The sequence below is a fragment of the Salmo salar genome, chromosome 03 (assembly GCF_965601325.2).
Source record: "Salmo salar chromosome 03, fSalSal1, whole genome shotgun sequence".
Classification (NCBI taxonomy): domain Eukaryota; kingdom Metazoa; phylum Chordata; class Actinopteri; order Salmoniformes; family Salmonidae; genus Salmo; species Salmo salar.
The window spans coordinates 8,231,906-8,254,250 of NC_138293.1; the positions used below are offsets into that span (position 1 = coordinate 8,231,906).

The window sequence follows — 22,345 nt, forward strand, 5'->3', positions numbered from 1 at the left end:
GGGCTGAAGCAGCCTTGACAGGTTAGAGATGGACAATAGGTTGAACCCATAGATTTAGAATGAAATCCCATACCTTCCCATTCATTGCCCTGTTGGAGTAGTGCACCCAAACAGAGAGCATGAGTGATTGGACTTCAATACATTTTCACGCAAGGCCACTTATTTTAAAAACAAGTAGACGCTATTGTAGCGTCGTTAGCTTAGCTCTGCTTTAGAAAGATTATACTCAAATCAGTCACATCGTTGGTTTAGAGCGCAGCTGTGCATTAGGTTAAACGTGATTGCTCTGTCCAAACAAGAATGAGTTCAGCTGAATTGCTGCAAAACTGTTAACAAGTCAAGTGTCTGTCCAATCAGCAACCTCTGATAAATAATGGGAAGGGGGCCGGTGCGGTTTTAGACACATGAACCAATGTGGCGTGCTTCTTTACATATGGCCAAAATATGTTTATCTTGTTATTAGAATTGCAGACTTCGCCCTCATTACAGGTAAACTGTCAAATTGTACAAATGCTGTGATTCCTTATAAACACGAGGGTTTCTCATGTGGAATTGCAAGGATTAATGTAGCCTAAATAAAGATGAGATTGTAGTTACATGAAAACATTTGTATTATTTGCCTTCCAGGTTTCTATTTTATGGAGCTCGATTGGTGAAATTAGGCTACAGAAATGATTGTAAATGAAGATGTTTCCATAATTGAATGATTTCTAATGAATAGCCTTGTTTTACATGGAAATGCTAAAGAAATATTGGACTTCCACTGTAGCCTAGGCTAACCTAGTCTTGTTTTCGATGGTGAGAGTTAATATATTACCCTGTTCAATTTAGAGTTGATCATTTAGGACATCTGTCTACAAAATTGCCCTGCATGGCACAGCCTAGTATTATAAGGGTGTACGACTTTCAAAATTGCTCAGTTGGTAGAGCAGGGTGCTTGTAACACCAGGGTAGTGGGTTTGATTCCTGGGACCACCCACATGTAAAATGTATTCACGCATGACTGTAAGACGCTTTGGATAAAAGTGTCTGCTAAATGGCACATTATATTATTATTATTATTATGTCAATGTGAAATAAATTGTAGTAAGATAATGTGTAGAGAATGAGTTTTACATTCCTTGATAAATGATGGTTTATTTGTCCTAAAACATGTTCATGAGGTTAGTTCAGCCACAAACCGCAGCTGAAACACAACTTGCTCTTCCACTAATGGTACAAGAGTAATTTTTGACTGTGCAATTGAAATCAAGGTGAGAGTGAGGTTGGCTCTAAAATGCAGGTGCTGGGGAATGCAGTGCAATCAGGTTTAGGCAACTGCCTTATCTAGCCTTATCTCCTAAAATGTGGGTCTGAACCACTTTTGAAGGCTAAAACACAGCTAAACTAAAGACACTATAACAGCTGCTTGTGTTCACTATTCAAATTGATCATCATGATAAAATCCAGAAGAGTTGTCATGGCCCCCCAACTGCTTCTGTCCTCATGCTTGGTCTCTGTCTGTCTGTTCTCCCATAGCCTCACCAGTACCTCTGCACTGTCAGATACCTTTCACCTTATAGCTTAGTCTCAGACATCACAACCACACCAAAACTCTACAAAATGTTAGAGAAAGCCCATGGTTCAAAGACAAAGCCTTTGTCAGTTCAAGATTTCCATCACAGTCAAGATTTTACAAAAAGGACTGTGATTAAAAAGGCTAAACACAGTGTACTTGAGACTTCTGTACATCGATTTCTTGCTCTTTGTGAATCTATTTTCATAATGAATGATGTTGATATTGCTTCAGTTATTTTAATTTGAGACATCATGCATTGCTACAAATATCTTCATTCACCAATAATCTTTGCCTGACATTTTTTGGACCTGGCCTCATACCAATATTTAGCAGGCTGATGGGGACAAATACCAATACACCCTAATGTCTATTGGTGTAATGTGTGGGAGGAGTAGCCGACCAGGAGGATGAAGATAATGATTACAGTATATTATGAAGGGGCTGAAATCGGAGGACATAACGTTTCAGAATGTTCAGATAGAAGTGCAACATGTAGAACAGATATGATTGACACGCACGACTCAGCCCGTACTCTACACAGACTGGTGAGGCATAACCAATCAGAGCTGCAGTAGGCCTATATGCAAATAGACCATTGCCATATATGGATTTGTGCCATTTACTTTGATCTGGACTGTGTTTACAGCTGTGGTCGTGAGTAGATGTGCTTGTTTAGAGATCACAGTGAGAGCTGCATGTAGCCACATGTGCACATTTTGTTCATATCCTTTGCCAGTTAGTGAGTTATTAGCCAAGTTATAGATCATTTGTAGTCAGCAATATGGGAGGGATTGCTTCCTACAAGAGCTCAAAACGTTTACATTTCTTTTCATCTTTGAAAAGCAAGTCAAGTAAAGAGCATTTTTATGTCTTAAAGGGGCAGTGTTGTATTTTGAGACAGGCTTGAATAAGTTAAGTAGCCAATAGGCAGAGTGTAGCATAATTTGTCTGACTCTCTGTAATAATGCATTCTATTTTGTAAAGTGGTTTCTTGCATCAAACAACAACACAATTTTCAGTCACCTCCTTGTCTGAAGGACAAGTGGTTAAACAGGTTAATGTCAACAACTGGGGTACTGATCTCCCTCCATCTGATGGTTTCACCACTATTATGGTTGTTGTGGACAGATTGTCTAAATCCTGTTGTTTTATCCCTCTCTGTGGTCTCCCTACCACTCTCCAGGTCGCTGAGGTACTGTTCCAGCAGGTCTTCCGGAACTATGGCCTTCCGGAGGACATCGTCTCTGACCGTGGTGCCCAATTCACATCACGGGTATGGAAAGCCTTCATGGAGAAGCTGGGGGTCACGGTCAGCCTCACTTCCGGGTACCGACCTCAGTCTGACGGGCAGGTGGAGAGGATGAACCAGGAGCTGGGGAGGTTCCTGAAGAGTCACTGCTAGGAGAGGCAGGGGGAGCGGGCACGATTCCTTCGGAGTACGCCCAGAATTCATTGCGTCACTCCTCCACCGGGCTGACTCCCTTCCAGTGTGTTCTGGGTTATCAGCCAGCCATGGCTAAATAGACCCCGAGCCAGACCGAAGCTCCTGCGGTTGACGAGTGGTTCAGGCACGCAGAAAATGTTTGGAACGATGCCCAAGTGAGGCTCCAGCGCATCGTCCGCCGCCAGAAGGAGCAGGTGGATCGCCACCGTAGTGAGGCTCCCGTGTTCCATCCTGGTGATCGCGTCTGGCTCTCCACCAGGAACCTCCCACTCCGCCTGTCCTGTATGAAGCTGAGCCCCCGGTTTATGGGGCCGTTCAAGGTCCTCCAGAGGGTCAACAAGGTGACATATAGATTACAGCTCCCCACCAACTACCGGATCTTACCCTTTTTTCATGTTTCCCTCCTCAGGCCGGTGGTTCCTGGACCCCTGGCTGATGCCATCCCCACGACACCCCTCCGGAGGCCTCCCCTGGACATCGAGGGAAGCCCCGCCTATGCCGTCAGATCCCTCTTGGATGTTGTGGGGGTCGGCTTCAGTATGTGGTGGACTGGGAGGGGTAAGGTTCAGAGGAGCAGTGTTGGATTCCGATGGATGACATTCTAGATCCCAACGTCATCTGAGATTTCCAACTTCGCAATCCACACTGGCCCGCTCCTCACCCTCGAGCTGTCCCCCTGACCGGTGTCAATCTTCAGCTGGAGCTGGGCGTCAATGGGGGGGGTATCGTCACGTCTACTCCCGCTTTGGCGCTTGATGTCGCCGGTTTACTAACCACCGGTCCTGGTAACCGATCATTATGCACACCTGTGCCCCATCATTAGTCTCACCTGGACTTCATCACTACCCTGATTACTTACCCTTTATCTAGCCCACTGTAGCATTACTCATCAGGCAGTATTGGTTTTGGTTACATTCAGTACGCTTCTCCTGTTTTGTATATTATTCATGTTTATTATTATTAAACTCACCTTCTGCACTTGTTTCCTGACTCCCTGCGTATACATTACAGTTATGATCAAATAGCTACAGTAACCTACTTGGCTGTAACTTAAAGCAGATACAGCCTCAGTGTTCACAGTAAACGTGCACTGGAAGTTACTGAATATTCAATTTTGTGCTCAGCAGAGCTGAAATTTGCTCAGTGCCGGAAAAAAATTGAGGGAACATTGGTGGCCACGCATGACGCCAACTCCATCAAGTTTGCTGACAACACAACAATGGTAGGCCTGGTCACCAACGGCAATGAGACAGCCTACAGGAAGAAGGTCAGAGAACTGGCAGTGTAGTTCCAGGACACCAGAGGTTTGGGAGAGGGTCAAGAGCTGAAAGTTCCTCGGTATCCACATCACTGAGGACTTAACATGGTCCTCTCACACCAGAACAGTCGTGAAGAAGGCAACCTTAGGGGCGGGGTGGAGGCCTGTCTTCCTACCTTAGGGGCGGGGTGGAGGCCTGTCTTCCTACCTTAGGGGCGGGGTGGAGGCCTGTCTTCCTACCTTAGGGGCGGGGTGGAGGCCTGTCTTCCTACCCTTAGGGGCGGGGTGGAGGCCTGTCTTCCTACCTTAGGGGTGGGGTGGAGGCCTGTCTTCCTACCTTAGGGGCGGGGTGGAGGCCTGTCTTCCTATCTTAGGGGTGGGGTAGAGCCCTGTCTTCCTACCTTAGGGGTGGGGTAGAGGCCTGTGTTCCTACCTTAGGGGTGGGGTAGAGCCCTGTCTTCCTACCTTAGGGGTGGGGTGGAGGCCTGTGTTCCTACCTTAGGGGAAGGGGTGGAGGCCTGTCTTCCTACCTTAGGGGTGGAGGCCTGTCTTCCTACCTTAGGGGTGGGGTGGAGGCCTGTGTTCCTACCTTAGGGGTGGGGTAGAGGCCTGTATTCCTACCTTAGGGGTGGGGTAGAGGCCTGTGTTCCTACCTTAGGGGTGGAGGCCTGTCTTCCTACCTTAGGGGCGGGGTAGAGGCCTGTGTTCCTACCTTAGGGGCGGGGTAGAGGCCTGTCTTCCTATCTTAGGGGTGGGGTAGGGGCCTGTCTTCCTACCTTAGGGGTAGAGGCCTGTCTTCCTACCTTAGGGGTAGAGGCCTGTCTTCCTATCTTAGGGGTGGGGTGGAGGCCTGTCTTCCTACCTTAGGGGCGGGGTAGAGGCCTGTATTACTACCTTATGGGCGGGGTAGAGGCCTGTCTTCCTACCTTAGGGGTAGAGGCATGTCTTCCTACCTTAGGGGCGGGGTGAGAGGCCTGTATTCCTACCTTAGGGGCGGGGTAGAGGCCTGTATTACTACCTTATGGGCGGGGTAGAGGCCTGTCTTCCTACCTTAGGGGTAGAGGCCTGTCTTCCTATCTTTAGGGGTGGGGTAGGGGCCTGTCTTCCTATCTTAGGGGCGGGGTAGAGGCCTGTCTTCCTATCTTAGGGGTGGGGTAGGGGCCTGTCTTCCTACCTTAGGGGCGCGGGTAGAGGCCTGTATTACTACCTTATGGGCGGGGTAGAGGCCTGTCTTCCTACCTTAGGGGTAGAGGCCTGTCTTCCTACCTTGGGGCGGGGTAGAGGCCTGTATTCCTACCTTAGGGGCGGGGTAGAGGCCTGTATTACTACCTTATGGGCGGGGTAGAGGCCTGTCTTCCTACCTTAGGGGTCGAGGCCTGTCTTCCTATCTTAGGGGTGGGGTAGGGGCCTGTCTTCCTATCTTAGGGGCGGGGTAGAGGCCTGTCTTCCTATCTTAGGGGTGGGGTAGGGGCCTGTCTTCCTACCTTAGGTGCGGGGTAGAGGCCTGTATTACTACCTTAGGGGTGGGGTAGAGGCCTGTATTCCTACCTTAGGGGTGGGGTGGAGGCCTGTATTACTACCTTAGGGGTGGGGTAGAGGCCTGTGTTCCTACCTTAGGGGTGGGGTAGAGGCCTGTATTACTACCTTAGGGGTGGGGTGGAGGCCTGTGTGGCTGCTCGGTACAGACTGGTGACTTCTCTGAAAAGAGACAGCAGGACATACAAGGTCCGCCCTCCTTGCAGGTGCAGTACATCTCTACAACAAAACAACACACAAAGATGAGGACAAATTCACCAAACATCCATAAACTCTTAGGTTAGAAATAGTTTTAATAAAACTAATACACACACACACACACATTACATACAGTGGTATTGAGTTTAGTGGAGTTAAACTAATACCTGACAGGTATCCTCAATCTCCTGCACACTGTCCTCTAGTACTGCTTTGGCAACAGCCTCGCGGATATCCTGGTTAGTCGTCTCCATAGACGAGATACTGGTCCATCTGGCCAACATCTTCATTCTGCATACAAGACGATGGAAGACCCTGATATCTAGAACATCGTCCTTCACAGTACTAGCTAGGAAATACACATCATTGTATCTAACCCGCTCAGGTCCTCTTTAGAAACATGTTTGTAAACAATAGAGAACAGGAAACAGGACCGATGGGTAATTTCAACAGTTTAAAACAAATGGAGTTGTATGAAACGTTTCATGAAACCCTGTGATGTACCTGCTGCTGCAACTCTTCAGGAAAAAGCCACCTGTACTTCTCTGTATCCTTCAGCATTCTCTGGACATACTCTACACCGTGCTGGCTGCTGACGTTGCGGATCAGGTAAACCCGGTACCAGTCGTTCTTACTCTCCTTACACAGGCTCCTAACAGCACACAGGAACTCCTCGACAACATCCTGAGGATTTTCACATTCCCCTGCACACAATGTGAGGAACCGAGGACAGATCTTGGATCAGTCAGTCAAAGTGATTGCAAGCATTCTTTATAAAACATTCCGTATAAAAAAACAACTATAATTCATTTACACCAACATGCACAATTTTTAAAGCAACAAGGATCAGAATTCATGACGCCATATTGACTGAGTGTTTTTACCAGACTGTATGCTATGGAGCAGGTGTGCAGCCATGTCCAGGCATAGACGGACCCTCGCGATCTGTTGCAGGTACTCTATTGTGACGGTCTCAGCCGACGCAGTGACAAAGTCCAGGAAGTGACGCAAGAACTCAGTCTCATTCTGCAGGTAGGCCTGCTGATCTGCAGGCTTCTGGCATTCATGTGGCTTTCTGTCGAACATGGAGTCCTGCAGAAAAACAGTTATAAACATCTATTCTATTTATTTAACCTTTATTTATCCATAAAGTCCCGTTGAGGTTAGAAGACCTCTTTTACAAATAGAATAGTGATAGCACTCCATTGATTTAGGGTGAAATCCTGTCAGATCCTACCTCAAGGCAGTTGATGTAGAGCGCATAAAGTTCATTTTTATCCTCTAGAATGTTGCTCTCTTCTATCAATGTCAAATACTGCTGCAGATATTCTTTGACGTCATCAAAGCTAAAAAAAAATATTAAAAATTAAAAAAGAGTTAATTTTCAGTCAAATGTTTGATAACATCTGAAACCAACTGAATTGCATTGCTGGTTACAGCAGCATTGCAGTGATACACTACATGACGAAAAGTATGTGGACACCAGCTCGTCAAACATCTCATTCCAAAATCATGGGCATTAATATGGAGTTGGTCCCCCCCCCCCCTTGCTGCTATAACAGCCTCCACTCTTCTGGGAAGGCTTTCCACTAGATGTTGGAACATTGCTGCGAAACTTGCTTCCATTCAGCCACAAGAGCATTAGTGAGATTGGGTACTAATGTTGGGCGATTAGGCCTGGCTTGCAGTTGGCATTCAAATTCATCCCAAAGGTGTTCGATGGGGTTGAGGTCAGGTCTCTGTGTAGGCCAATCAAGTTCTTCCACACCGATCTTGACAAACCATTTCTGTATGGACCTCGCTTTGTGCACGGGGGGCATTGTCATGCTGAAACAGGAAAGGGCCTTCCCCAAACTGTTGCCACAAAGTTGGAAGCACAGAATCGTCTATAATGTCATTGTATGCTGTAGCGTTACGATTTCCCTTCACTGGAACTAAGGGGCCGAGCCCGAACCATGAAAAACAGCCCCAGACCATTATTCCGCTTCCACCAAACTTTACAGTTGGCACTAAACATTGGGGCAGGTAGCATTCTCCTGGCATCCGCCAAACCCAGATTCGTCCGTCAGACTGCCAGATGGTGAAGCGTGAGTCATCACGCCAGAGAACACGTTTCCACTGCTCCAGAGTCCAATGGCGGCAAGCTTTACACCACTCCAGCCGACGCTTGGCATTGCGCATGGTGATCTTAGGCTTGTGTACGGCTGCTCGGCCATGGAAACCCATTTCATGAAGCTCCCGACAAACAGTCCTTGTGCTGACGTTGCTTCCAGAGGCAGTTTGGAACTCGGTAGTGGAGTGTTGCAAACAAGGAAAGACAGTTTTTACGCAGTAAACGCTTCAGCACTCAATGGTCCCGTTCTGTGAGCTTTTGTGGCCTACCACTTCGCAGCTGAGCCATTGTTGCTCCTAGACGTTTCCACTTCACAATAACAGCACTTACAGTTGACCGGGGCAGGTCCAGCAAGGCAAACATTTTACGAACTGACTTTCTGGAAAGGTGGCATCCTATGACGGTGCCATGTTGAAAGTCACAGAGCTCTTCAGTAAGGCCATTCTACTGCCAATGTTTGTCTATGGAGATCGCATTGCTGTGTGCTCGATTTTATACACCTGTCAGCAACGGGTGTGGCTGAAATAGCTGAATCCACTCATTTGAAGGGGTGTCCACATACTTTTGTATATATAGTGTATAAACAACATTTATTTCCTGGTTCACTCACGTGTACTTGAGCAGAAGCTTGAGTATCACTGATCGCACCACAGGATTCTTGTCCATAGACTCATCAAATGGTGAGAAATCTTTGGTGTGTATCTGACTTTGTGCTGGTACAAATATAATACATATCAGAACACAGATAAAAACATTTTACTGAGCCACAATCTTCCCTCTGGTCTGTTTAATGCTTAAAATGTCAAAAAGAATACAGGAACAAATGGAATCTAAACTCTATAATTTTGGCTAGTGTGTGTGTGTGTGTTGAGGGTACCTCTGATGAGTGGGATGGGTTCTGTCTCAACCATGAGGAAGGACAACAGGTGCAGGATGACACCTTTTGATGGGGGGATGTTGTCCTTGAAGCACACAGTAGTGACCAGGTCTATGAAAAACGCATTGCAACTCTGCCTGAACTGAGCGTTTAGTGTGATGCAAGCTCTGCAAAACCATAGTAGACAGATTAGACAGATAAGACGGTTAACAGGGAAAGACATGTCCTTTATCATTGGTTATCCAGATTTTAAAAAAAGGGTAAAACACACCCACCTTATGTCCTCAGTCACTTTGACCTCGAAGTCATCTGGGAGTTCGTGTTTGCACGTGGGGCAGTACATTTGGCCTGTGTTGAGACATCCTCTGACACAGGTCAGACAGAACATGTGGTGGCAGGGCAGGTCCACGGGGTCTTGTGGTTCCCCCATGCACACACGGCACTGGAAACCAAACCTAAAGAGAAAAAAATAGCTGCCGTTATTAAACATCAAATTCTGTATACAGCTTATCAACCACAGCGAATAATGTAGACATATAATATGAATAGACTTTTACACTAAATAAATTATATCATATAGACTTACTTGCAAATCAGATCACTTGCTTTTTGCTTGCAAGTCTTCAGTACTGTAATGATGGCCGCAAATGGTTCCTCCGATTTTACGTCTGAGTTTTTTGCCAGAATCTGCCACACGAGATAATTAGCAGTCACATAGATTAGTTAAAATGACATCCAACCAATTGAGTTGATTTCAGTTGAATGTTTTTTTTTTAAATGACATAGTTGTCGCCCATTACTCCCATTGGTTTTTAGCTAGTGGTGTCAAAAGTTAGCTGAAGTTCCAGGGTTAGGAACCGTTTAAACATTCACTTGTAAAATACTGAATTTATCCTTTACGCACAAAGTTCAATGCAATGAGAAAATTGCAATACGTTAACATAGTTCAAGAGCTCAGGTTGACATTTACATTCATTTCCATCCCATATTTCAGGTTTAGCAACCATCAGACTTAAACTATGTAGAAGTATAAACAAAGCACAAATGTAATTGGTGGCATGTTGACTTAAAGAACAAAAATATATGATATAAACTCACTTTGCCTATGGTACGAGTGTGATCAAGGACCAGAGACTTGAGCTCCCTCTCCTCAGACTCAAAGCCTATCAGCATGTGTTCCACAAACAGAAAGACGATGCAGATACGGTTCCAATGATTACTAAAAACACAAAACAAACAAGGACAAATCTTTACTTATTCTGGAAGAATTAACCATATCTGGGAGAAAGTTAATTCAGACAAACAATTACTTAGCTTTTATTTATTTATATATAAGTTTTACTATGTTCTACATTGTATCAAAACACAAACACAGACATCAAAACTATGAAATAACACATATGGAATCATGTAGTAACCAAAAAAAGTGTTAATTCAAAATATATTTGATATTTGATATTCTTCAAAGTAGCCACCCTTTGCCTTGATGACAGCTTCGCACACACTTGGCATTCTCTCAACCAGCTTCATGAGGTAGTCACCTTGAATACATTTCAATTAACAGGTGTGCCTTGTTCAAAGTTAATTTGTGGAATTTCTTTCTGTCGTAACGCGTTTGAGCCAACCAGTTGTGTTGTGACGAGGTTGGGGTGGTATACAGAAGATAGGGCTATTTGGTAAAAGACCAAGTCCATATTATGGAAAGAACAGCTCAAAGAAGCAAAGAGAAGCGAGAGTCCAGCATTAGTTTTAGACATTAAGGTTTCTTCAAGTGCAGTCGCAAAAACCATCAAGCGCTATGATGAAACTGGCTCTCGTGAGGACCGCCACAGGAAAGGAAGACCCAGAGTTACCTCGCTACAGAGGATACGTTCATTAGAGTTAGCGGCACTTCAGATTGCAGCCCAAATAAATGCTTCACAGAGTTCAAGAGACACATCTCAACATCAACTGTTCAGAGGAGACTGCGTGAATCAGGCCTTTATGGTCGAATTGCTGCAAAGAAACCACGACTAGAGGACACCAACAAGAAGAAGAGACTTTCTTGGATCAAGAAACATGAGCAATGTTCATTAGACCGGTGGAAATCTGTCCTTGTCTTTGTTTGACGCAGAGTAGGTGAACAGATGATCTCCGGGTGTATGGTTCCCACCGTGAAGCATGGAGGAGGAGGTGTGAAGGTGTGGGGGTGCATTGATGGTAACACTGTCAGTGATTTATTTAGAATTCAAGGCACACTTAACCAGCATGGCTACCATAGCATTCTGCAGCAATATGCCATCCCATCTGGTTTGTGCTTAGTGGGACTATCCTTTGTTTTTCAACATGACAATGAACCAACACACCTCCAGGCTGTGTAAAGGTTATTTGACCAAGAATGAGAGTGACGGAGTACTGCATCAAATGACCTGGCCTCCACAATCACCCGACCTCAACCCAATTGAGATGGTTTGGGATGAGTTGGACCGCAGAATGAAGGAAAAGCAGCCAACAAGTGCTCAGCATATATCGGAACTCATTCAAGACTATCGGAAAAGCATTCCAGGTGAAGCTGGTTGAGGGAATGCCAAGAGTGTACAAAGCTGTCATCAAGGCAAAGGGTGGCTACTTTCAAGAATCTAAAATATATTTTGATTTGTTTAACACTCATTTGGTTACTACATGATTCCTTATGTGTTATTTCATAGTTTTTATTCTACAATGTAGAAAATAGTAAAAATAAAGAAAAACCCTTCAATGAGTAAGTGTCTAGATTTTTGACTGATACTATATATTTTTGTTCTTGCTTTTTGAATATCATGGATATGCTTGCTTTATTACTTCATTCCAACATGTGTGGATGGACTAGCACCTTGAATTCAGAACTTTATACAGTGAAGGTCTTCACCTCTTTCACAACGCATATTGACTTTCTTAAAAAATAAAATGAATAAAGAAAGTCAAATGGCCCTCTGTAGTCTTTCAAAGGGACATTTCCCTCACCAGATGTAGTCAAACAGTTCCCGGCTCCTCTCTCCATACTGCTTCAGGCTTCTCTGGGAGCAGACCAGCTCCATAGACCCCTTCAGTCTTTTCACCTGCTTCAGCCAGTCCTGGCACTGGGCATCAGAGTCCAATGCATGGGGTTCCAGGAGCTCAACACAGGAAACAGATGCATAGACATCCAGAACCTGGCAGAGGAGTGAGACAGAAACATAGTATAGTTACTGGCATGTTTACTATGACATTTCTATCAGCATGTTGGCAGCCTCATTTCAATACAGTATATACTGTACATAACCTGGTAAAAGTTCAACTACCATATATACTGATGTGATACTACTATCATACATTCATATATACTGTATCTTCAACTACTATCATACATTCATATATACTCTATACAAACATTTGGCACATAAAAAAACTGATTTCTCATAACTAAATGCGTCAGTGTGTGGAAAATATATGCACTTAACATCTCTGGGCTGTTCTTCACTAGTGTGATTCTTACCATCTCTGGGCTGTCCTTCACTAGTGTGATTCTTACCATCTCTGGGCTGTCCTTCACTAGTGTGATTCTTACCATCTCTGGGCTGTGCTTCACTAGTGTGATTCTTACCATCTCTGGGCTGTCCTTCACTAGTGTGATTCTTACCATCTCTGGGCTGTCCTTCACTAGTGTGATTCTTACCATCTATGGGCTGGCCTTCACTAGTGTGATTCTTACCATCTCTGGGCTGTCCTTCACTAGTGTGATTCTTACCATCTCTGGGCTGTCCTTCACTAGTGTGATTCTTACAATCTATGGGCTGTCCTTCACTAGTTTGATTCTTACCATTCTTACCAGGTAAACTGTCAAATTGTACAAATGCTGTGATTCCTTATAAACACGAGGGTTTCTCATGTGGAATTGCAAGGATTAATGTAGCCTAAATAAAGATGAGATTGTAGTTACATGAAAACATTTGTATTATTTGCCTTCCAGGTTTCTATTTTATGGAGCTCGATTGGTGAAATTAGGCTACAGAAATGATTGTAAATGAAGATGTTTCCATAATTGAATGATTTCTAATGAATAGCCTTGTTTTACATGGAAATGCTAAAGAAATATTGGACTTCCACTGTAGCCTAGGCTAACCTAGCCTAGTTTTCGATAGGTTAGAATTAACATATTACCCTATTTAATTTAGAGTTGATCATTTAGGACATCTGTCTACAAAATTGCCCTGCATGGCACAGCCTAGTATCATAAGGGTGTACGACTTTCAAAATTGCTCAGTTGGTAGAGCAGGGTGCTTGTAACGCCAGGGTAGTGGGTTTGATTCCTGGGACCACCCACATGTAAAATGTATTCACGCATGACTGTAAGGCGCTTTGGATAAAAGTGTCTGCTAAATGGCACATTATTATATGCAGAGCATGTGTTGTGTATCTATTGACCTAGTGATTGCAAACTAGAGGAACTGATAGTGAACTCCTACTGATGTCTCTATTTGCTGAATTGAGAGGATGGAGTGGGTGCAGGGACAAAACAAGGTCAAGTAAAGTAAACAGACAATGTTTGGAATGGGAGAAGGCTGGCACAGGAGACAGGCTTTACTGGCAGAGTCATTGGGTTGATGACGTGTCCATTTGATATCTAAGATTAAGACAGAGTTGAGTTGGCATATTAATGAATAGTTTCACAGACCAAATCAATCTGTAATATTGTGCATTTATCCCTGTTCTTTTCAAACCCCACACACATCTGTTGTGAACTACTCAGGTCAAGGCCTAGGGTTACCAGGTGCCATAGGCCTATGCAGAGCATAAAGATAAAAACCAAAAAAACAGGACAGTCCAATGATGCCATGAGTGAGTAAATATCCCAACTCAACTCTGTCTTAATGGGATAGTTCACTCAAATCACAAAATGTAATATTGGTTTCCTTACCCTGTAAGCAGTCTAAGACTGCAATCCATGCTTTTGTTGACCTGCCCACTGTCTCCAAACGCTAACGTTGGTGTAAATAAAGTTTGATTTGAAAATGTCATTCAAAATAGCAATGCAAAACAATTAGCTTATTTGTCAAATCCTTCAGAATCTATGTGTTCTATTTGGCCTACAATGTGGTTAATAAAATCCGATTTGGATATATTTGGCTGTTTTCACAAAACAGTGTGAAATATACACATAAACATCCTGAATGTAGGCTAAACTTATTGTGCTGTAAAAAGATGAACTAATTGATTAATCTGTTCTACAGCACATGTCATGTTTCTATTGGCCACAGACAACGATTGTGTAGAATCTCCCTTGTAGAGGTATTCACACAGCACGAAATGTGCAGATCTATGACAGATAATTCTGACATGCTAGTCTTTTGTTCGGGACGATTTTGTGTTGTCCGGAGCTCGCAAGTGCAGTAAATTGCGACACGTGAATGGTATCATTATCATTCCAAACTCGCACATTGAGAGCTTGACATTAGGAAAGCAATATATAATGTTGTAATTTGGGTGAACTATCCCTTTAATCGTAGGTTTAAAAATGGGAACGTGCTAATTAAAACACTTGTATGTGACAAATAAAATGTTGATTTGATTATGTTGTTGTTTTTGCGCTGTTGCCAGTGTCGTCTGTCTGTGTTGTCCGTTTTGTCTTATATTGTGTTTTCATTTTTAATTCTAGCCCTTGTCCACACAGGCGACGTTTTGTCTCTTCCAAGGTCGTCATTGCACAATTCAGTTGCCTGGTTAAATGAAGGTTACATAAAAAATACATTAAATGTTGACATGATCCCAGTTAAAGCCAGTGAACCTGTCTTCTACTGTCGGTCAACAACCTAACATCAAGCAAATACACTGGTTCAAAAGTTTGGGGTCACTTTGAAAGAAAAACAATTTTTTGGGCCATTAAAATAACATCAAATCGATCAGAAATACAGTGTAGACATTGTTAATGTTGTAAATGACTATTGTAGCTGGAAACTGCAGATTTTTTATGGAATATCTACATAGGCGTACAGAGGCCCATTATCAGCAACCATCACTCCTGTGTTCCAATGGCACGTTGTGTTAGCTAATCCAAGTTTATCATTTTAAAAGGATAATTGATCATTAGAAAACCCTTTTCCAATTACGTTAGCATAGCTGAAAACTGTTGTTCTGATTAAAGAAGCAATACAACTGGCCTTCTTTAGACTAGTTGAGTATCTGGAGCATCAAACACATGGTTAGCAGATGTTAATGCGAGTGTAGCGAAATGCTTGTGCTTCTAGTTCCGACCGTGCAGTAATATCTAACAAGTAATCTAACAATTTCACAACATCTACCTTATACACACACAAGTGTAAAGGAATGAATAAGAATATGTACATATAAATATATAGATGAGCGATGGCCGTGCTGCGTTGGCAAGATGCAGCAGATGGTATAGAGTACAGTATATACATATGAGATGAGTAATGTAGGGTATGTAAACATTATATAAAGTGGCATTGTTTAAGTGACTAGTGAAACATTTATTACATCCAATTTTTTATTATTAAAGTGGCTAGAGATTGAGTCAGTATGTTGGCAGCAGCTACTCAATGTTAGTCATGGTTGTTTAACAGTCTGATGTCCTTGAGATAGAAGCTGTTTTTCAGTCTCTCGGTCCCAGCTTTGATGCACCTGTACTGACCTCGCCTTCTGGATGATAGCGGGGTGAACAGGCAGTGGCTCAGGTGGTTGTTGTCCTTGGTGATCTTTTTGGCCTTCCTGTGACATCGGGTGGTGTAAGTGTCCTGGAGGGCAGGTAGTTTGCCCCCGGTGATGCGTTGTGCAGACCTCACTACCCTCTGGAAAGCCTTACGGTTGTGGGCGGAGCAGTTGCCATACCAGGCGGTGATACAGCCCGACAGGATGCTCTCGATTGTGCATCTGTAAAAGTTTGTGAGTGTTTTCGGTGACAGGACAGGTTTGTGAGTGTTTTCGGTGACAGGCGCTGTTGCGCCTTCTTCACTACACTGTCTATGTGGGTTGACCATTTCAGTTTGTCCGTGATGTGTATGCCGAGGAACTTAAACAACTTCCCACCTTCTCCACTACTGTCCCGTCGATGTGGATGGGGGGTGCTCCCTCTGCTGTTTCCTGAAGTTTCCAGTGTGATTGCAATTGCATCGTCTGTGGACCTATTGGGGCGGTAAGCAAATTGGAGTGGGTCTAGGGTGTCAGGTAGGGTGGAGGTAGGGTGGATTTGTGGGTTCGATTACAGGCTCAAAATGGCCAGAAACAAATAACCTCTCTGGGAAAGACAACATCCGGTGAAATTGCAGAGCGCCAAATTCAAATGACAGAAATAGTAATAATAAACATTCATAATGATACAAGTGTTATACATCGGCTTAAAGATTTACTTCTTGTTAATCCAGCCGCTGTGTCAGATTTCAAAAAGGCTTTACGGCGAAAGCATACCATGCGATTATCTTTGGACAGTGCCCCGCTTACAAAAGCATACAAACATTTTCCAGCAAAGTAGAGGAGTCAGAAAGTCAGAAATATCGATAAAATGAATCACTTACCTTTGATAATCTTCATCTGGTTGCCCTCACAAGACTCCCTGTTACACAATAAATGTTTGTTTTGTTCGATAAAGTCCCTCTTTATATCCAAAAAACTCAGTTTTGTTGGTGCGTTTTGTTCAGTAATCCACTGGCTCAAAGGCGGTCACAACAGGCAGACGAATACATCCTAATAGTACCGGTAAAGTTCGTCGAAAGATGTCAAACAATGTTTATAATTAATCCTCAGGTTGTCTATTGTCTAAATAATCAATAATATTTCAACCAGACAATATCATTTTCAATAGAAAGGAAAAACAACGAACGGCGCGCCCACAGTCACGCGCCCAATCCAGCTCTGCCTACTTCCCCTGTCCACTGACCAAAAGGTCTTTTTACTCATCGTTTTTCAAAATAAAAGCCTGAAAGCATGTCTAAAGACTGTTGACATCTAGTGGAAGCCATAGGAACTGCAATCTGGGTCCTAACCCATTACATTCTGTATAGGCATTGAATTGAAAAACAGCCACATCAAAATATTTCCACTTCCTGGATGGATTTGTCTCAGGTTTTCGCCTGCCATATCAGTTCTGTTGTACTCACAGACATTATTTTAACTGTTTTGGAAACGTTAGAGTGTTTTCTATCCAATACTACCAATTATATGCATATCTTAGCTTCTGGGCCTGAGTAACAGGCAGTTTACATTGGGCACCTCCTTCATCCAAGCTTCCCAATGCTGCCCCCTGTCCCTAACAAGATAACTTTCTTCTGAAAGTCGTCAGTCTATTCTTGTTCGGAGAAATTATGTCTATTCCATGCAAAAAATTGCCAAGAAACTGAAGATCTGGTACAACGCTGTGAACCTCTCCCTTCACAGAACAGCGCAAACTGGCTCTAATCAGAATAGAAAGAGGAGTGGGAGGCCTCGGTACACAACTGAGCAAGAGGACAAGTACATTAGAGTGTCTAGTTTGAGAAACAGATGCCTCACAAGTCCTCAACTGGCAGCTTCATTAAATAGTACCTGTAAAACACCAGTCTCAACATCAACAGTGAAGAGGCGACTCCGGGATGCTGGCCTTCTAGGCAGAGTTCCTCTGTCCAGTGTCTGTGTTATTTTGCCCATCTTAATCTTATATTTTTATTGGCCAGTCTGAGATATGGCTTTTCACTTTAATGTTGAGCTATTTTTTACATTCAGCATCACTATGTCAGGGGAAATATAGTATTCTTTCTAACAAAAATATCTACATATATCTCAAGATGTTGTGTATCCCTGGAAATAATCAGAATTCATGTAAACATAACAGTTTTGAAAACATAGCTTGTCCAAAAAAAGAGGTCTCAGGGTATGGGGTAATAGAGAATGGGTAAGTTGAGCCGCCAGTTGTCTTGAACGGGGATGTTGTGCCAATTCATAGGCAAGTTCTCTACATTTGAGTCTACTAAGCCCATGAAAATGTCTGCCGGATTCTTGATATGTTTAATAAGATCAGACTCCATGTCATGACTCTATCAGACTCTATCAAAGCCTCTCTTTCTCACAGGAACATGTTTGTTTTCTTGTTTGTTAATGTACTGAGCTATTTATTGGCTTAACTTGCCCCTGGCCAAATCACACAATTACCCCAAAGCAACCATTTTGACTGTATTAGCTCGCACAGCTACAGGGATGCACTTTTATGCTAGGTTCAGGTCCTCATATTGTAGCTTATAGAGACCCCAACTAATGTATGAAACAGTCTTTAAATTATCTACTTTGGTTTGGATACAAGCACCATGAAACCTACAACACAATACATTTATTTGACTTTGTGAAAATCTGTTTTTTGGAACTAACAACACTTTTTCCATGTGGTTTCTTCCTTCACAGACTCCATGAAATGATGACCTCTTCCTAAATATCACTTATTTTCTTTCTCCTATCTCCCTTGTTCTCACTCTTTTAGATCAGGCAACAGTTGACCCAAGCAAAGATTTTGTATTTGAGCAATGCCCTGGCCATGTTACTTGGTACAAACTGGGGTCCTACTGTGCTGAGCTACAAGCCTTCCCTGTAGCTCAGTTGGTAGAGCATGGTGTTTGCAACGTCAGGGTTGTGGGTTCGATTCCCACGGGGGGCCAGTACGAAAAAAAAAAATGTATGAAATGTATGCATTCACTACTGTAAGTCGCTCTGGATAAGAGCGTCTGCTAAATGACTAAAATGTAAATGTAAAATGTTAAGCACTTCAACCAGAGGTTGGACTATACGTCAGCTGAGGTAAATTCAGACTTATTTCAGGTTTTATCCCACATACCCATGATGTCTCAGTTAAAGGTAGACATACAGTAGCGTACCTCACCACTGGGCACAGACGTCAGTTCAACATCTAGTTTTGATTTAACATTTGACTGAGTTGTCAAATAACATCACCGACAACGATGAGATAGCCTACAGGGACGAGGTCAGAGACCTGGCAGGGTGGTGCCAGGACAACAACCTCTCCCTCAACGTGAGCAAGACAAAGGAGACGATCGTGGACTACAGGAAAAGGAGGACCGAACACGCCCCCATTCACATCGACAGGGCTGTAGTGGAGCAGCTGGAGAGTTTCAAGTTCCTTGGTGTCCACATCACCAACAAACTATCATGTTCTAAACACACCAAGACAGTCTTGAAGAGGGCACGACAACACCTTTTCCCCCTCAGGAGACTGAAAAGATTTAGCATGGGTCCCTAGATCCTCAAAAAAATCTACAGCTGCACCATCGAGAGCATCCTGACCGGTTGCATCAACGCCTGGTACTGCAACTGCTCGACATTCGACCGTAATGCGCTGCAGAGGGTATGCGTAAAGCCCAGTACATCACTGGGACCAAGCTTCCTGCCATCCAGGACCTATATACTAAGCGGTGTCAAAGGAAAGCCCAAAAAATTGTCAAAGACTCCAGTCACCCAAGTCATAGACTGTTCTCTCTGCTACCGCACGGCAAGCGGTACCGGAGCGCCAAGTCTAGGTCCAAAAGGCTCCTTAACAGCTTCTACCCCTAAGCCATAAGACTGCTGAACAATTAATCAAATGGCCACCCGAACGATTTGTTTTTACACTGCTGCTACTCGTTGTTATTATCTATGCATAGCCAATTTACCCCTACCTACGTGTACAAATGACCTCAACTAACCTGAACCCCCGCACATTGACTGGGTACCGGTACCCCCTGTATATAGCCTCTATATTGTTATTTTATTGTGTTACTTTTTATTGTATTTTTTAATTGAGTTTATTTAGTAAATATTTTCTTAACTCTATTTCTTGAACTGCATTGTTGGCTTAGTAAGCAAGCATTTCACGCTAAGGTCTACCTACACCTGTTGTATTCGGCGCATGTGACAAATCAATTTTGATTTGATTTGATATGTGCTGGTTGGGACAACATGCCACGAATAGATGATACTTTAGTTAACATCCACTATAAGATTAAAGGATGCTGCATCAGAGTGAGGGGCTGAAGCAGCCTTGACAGGTTAGAGATGGACAATAGGTTGAACCCATAGATTTAGAATGAAATCCCATACCTTCCCATTCATTGCCCTGTTGGAGTAGTGCACCCAAACAGAGACTGGCATGGCACAGCCTAGTATTATAAGGGTGCACGTCTTTCAAAATTGCTCGGTTGGTAGATCAGGGCGCTTGTAATGCCAGGGTAGTGGGTTTGATTCCTGGGACCACCATTACTTAAAATGTATTCACGCATGACTGGGAAATGCTTTGGATAAAAATGTCTGCTAAATGGCACATTATATTATATTATTATTACGTCAAGGTGAAATGAATAAATGTTGAATCTAAATAACATAATGTGTAGAGAATGAGTCTTACATTCCTTGATAAAATATATTTATCGTTCCAAAACCTGCTCATGACAATAGTTCAGGCACAAACCGCAGCTGAAACACAAATTGCTCAAAAACGAATGGTACGTAAGTGGTTTCTGACTGTGCAATTGAAATCAAGGTGAGAGTGAGGTTGGCTCTAAAATGCAGGTGCTGGGGAATGCAGTGCAATCAGGTTTAGGCAACTGCCTTATCTAGCCTTATCTCCTAAAATGTGGGTCTGAACCACTTTTGAAGGCTAAAACACAGCTAAACTAAAGACACTATAACAGCTGCTTGTCTTCACTATTCAAATTGATCATCATGATAAAATCCAGAAGAGTTGTCATGGCCCCCCAACTGCTTCTGTCCTCATGCTTGGTCTCTGTCTGTCTGTTCTCCCATAGCCTCACCAGTACCTCTGCACTGTCAGATACCTTTCGCCTTATAGCTTAGTCTCAGACATCACAACCACACCAAAACTCTACAAAATGTTAGAGAAAGCCCATGGTTCAAAGACAAAGCCTTTGTCAGTTCAAGATTTCCATCACAGTCAAGATTTTACAAAAAGGACTGTGTTTAAAAAGGCTAAACACAGTGTACTTGAGACTTCTGTACATCGATTTCTTGCTCTTTGTGAATCTATTTTCATAATGAATGATGTTGATATTGCTTCAGTTATTTTAATTTGAGACATCATGCATTGCTACAAATATCTTCATTCACCAATAATCTTTGCCTGACATTTTTTGGACCTGGCATCATACCAATATTTAGCAGGCTGATGGGGACAAATACCAATACACCCTAATGTCTATTGGTGTAATGTGTGGGAGGAGTAGCTGACCAGGAGGGTGAAGTTAATGATTACAGTATATTATGAAATGTTCAGATAGAAATGCGTTGTGTAGAACAGATTATTATTATTATTTTTGTTATTTTTATTTAACTAGGCAAGTCAGTTTTAAGAACAAATTCTTATGTACAATGATGGCCTACCCCAGCCAAACTCGGACGATGCTGGGCCAATTGTGCACCGCCCTATGGGACTCCCAACCACGGCCGGATGTGATGCAGCCACAAACGTGTCCATTTGATATCTAAGATTAAGACAGAGTTGAGTTTGCATATTAATGAATAGTTTCACAGACCAAATCAATCTGTAATATTGTGCATTTATCCCTGTTCTTTTCAAACCCCACACACATCTGTTGTGAACTACTCAGGTCAAGGCCTAGGGTTACCAGGTGCCATAGGCCTATGCAGAGCATAAAGATAAAAACCCAAAAAACAGGACGGTCCAATGATGCCATGAGTGAGTAAATATCCCAACTCAACTCTGTCTTAATGGGATAGTTCACTCAAATCACAAAATGTAATATTGGTTTCCTTACCTTGTAAGCAGTCTAAGACTGCGATCCATGCTTTTGTTGACCTGCCCATTGTCTCCAAATGCTAACGTTGTGTAAATAAAGTTTGATTTGAAAATGACATTCAAAATAGCAATGCAAAACACTTTGCTTATTTGTCAAATCCTTCAGAATCTATGTGTTCTATTTGGCCTGGTTAAATGAAGGTTACATAAAAAATACATTAAATGTTGACATGAACCCAGTTAAAGCCAGTGAACATGTCTTCTATTCAACAATCTAACGTCAAATAAATATACCAACATAAAATTATAATTGACACATCTCTTCTCTCTAGCGGGCCAATATTGTGTTGGAATGCACAACTCCACTTCATGATAAGCCTAACTTCAAATATGCTCAATAGGCTACTACATTTTAAGATGATAAAATATGATGAACTTTCTTCGTTGTTATGACATTTTGTCATATCTTCTGAAATGCTTTTAAATGGTTAATTGTACTCATAAGGTACTGAATTAAAAACAAACCAAAACAACAGACCTTATAAGGATAGAGACAAACAAGGAAGCATGCAGAGGTGAAGAGGAGATAGAGGAGGGGTATGAGACAGATACACTATAAAAG

The 22,345-nt window shown here is 43.0% G+C and overlaps 1 protein-coding gene across 1 annotated transcript; it reads right to left on the reverse strand.

Moving 5' to 3' along the window:
* Positions 1-6,234: 6,234 nt before the first annotated feature.
* LOC145877470 (E3 ubiquitin-protein ligase rnf213-alpha-like) lies at positions 6,235-9,665 on the reverse strand. The gene is made up of 8 exons (XM_082973045.1): positions 9,571-9,665; positions 9,260-9,439; positions 8,985-9,151; positions 8,718-8,820; positions 7,232-7,340; positions 6,879-7,086; positions 6,499-6,698; positions 6,235-6,285 (listed from the first exon to the last, which is right to left on the reverse strand). The coding sequence occupies exons 2-8, from the start codon at positions 9,412-9,414 to the stop codon at positions 6,235-6,237; spliced, it is 993 nt and encodes a 330-aa protein (XP_082829171.1). The 5' UTR covers positions 9,415-9,439; positions 9,571-9,665.
* Between the last annotated feature and the right edge of the window lie 12,680 nt (positions 9,666-22,345).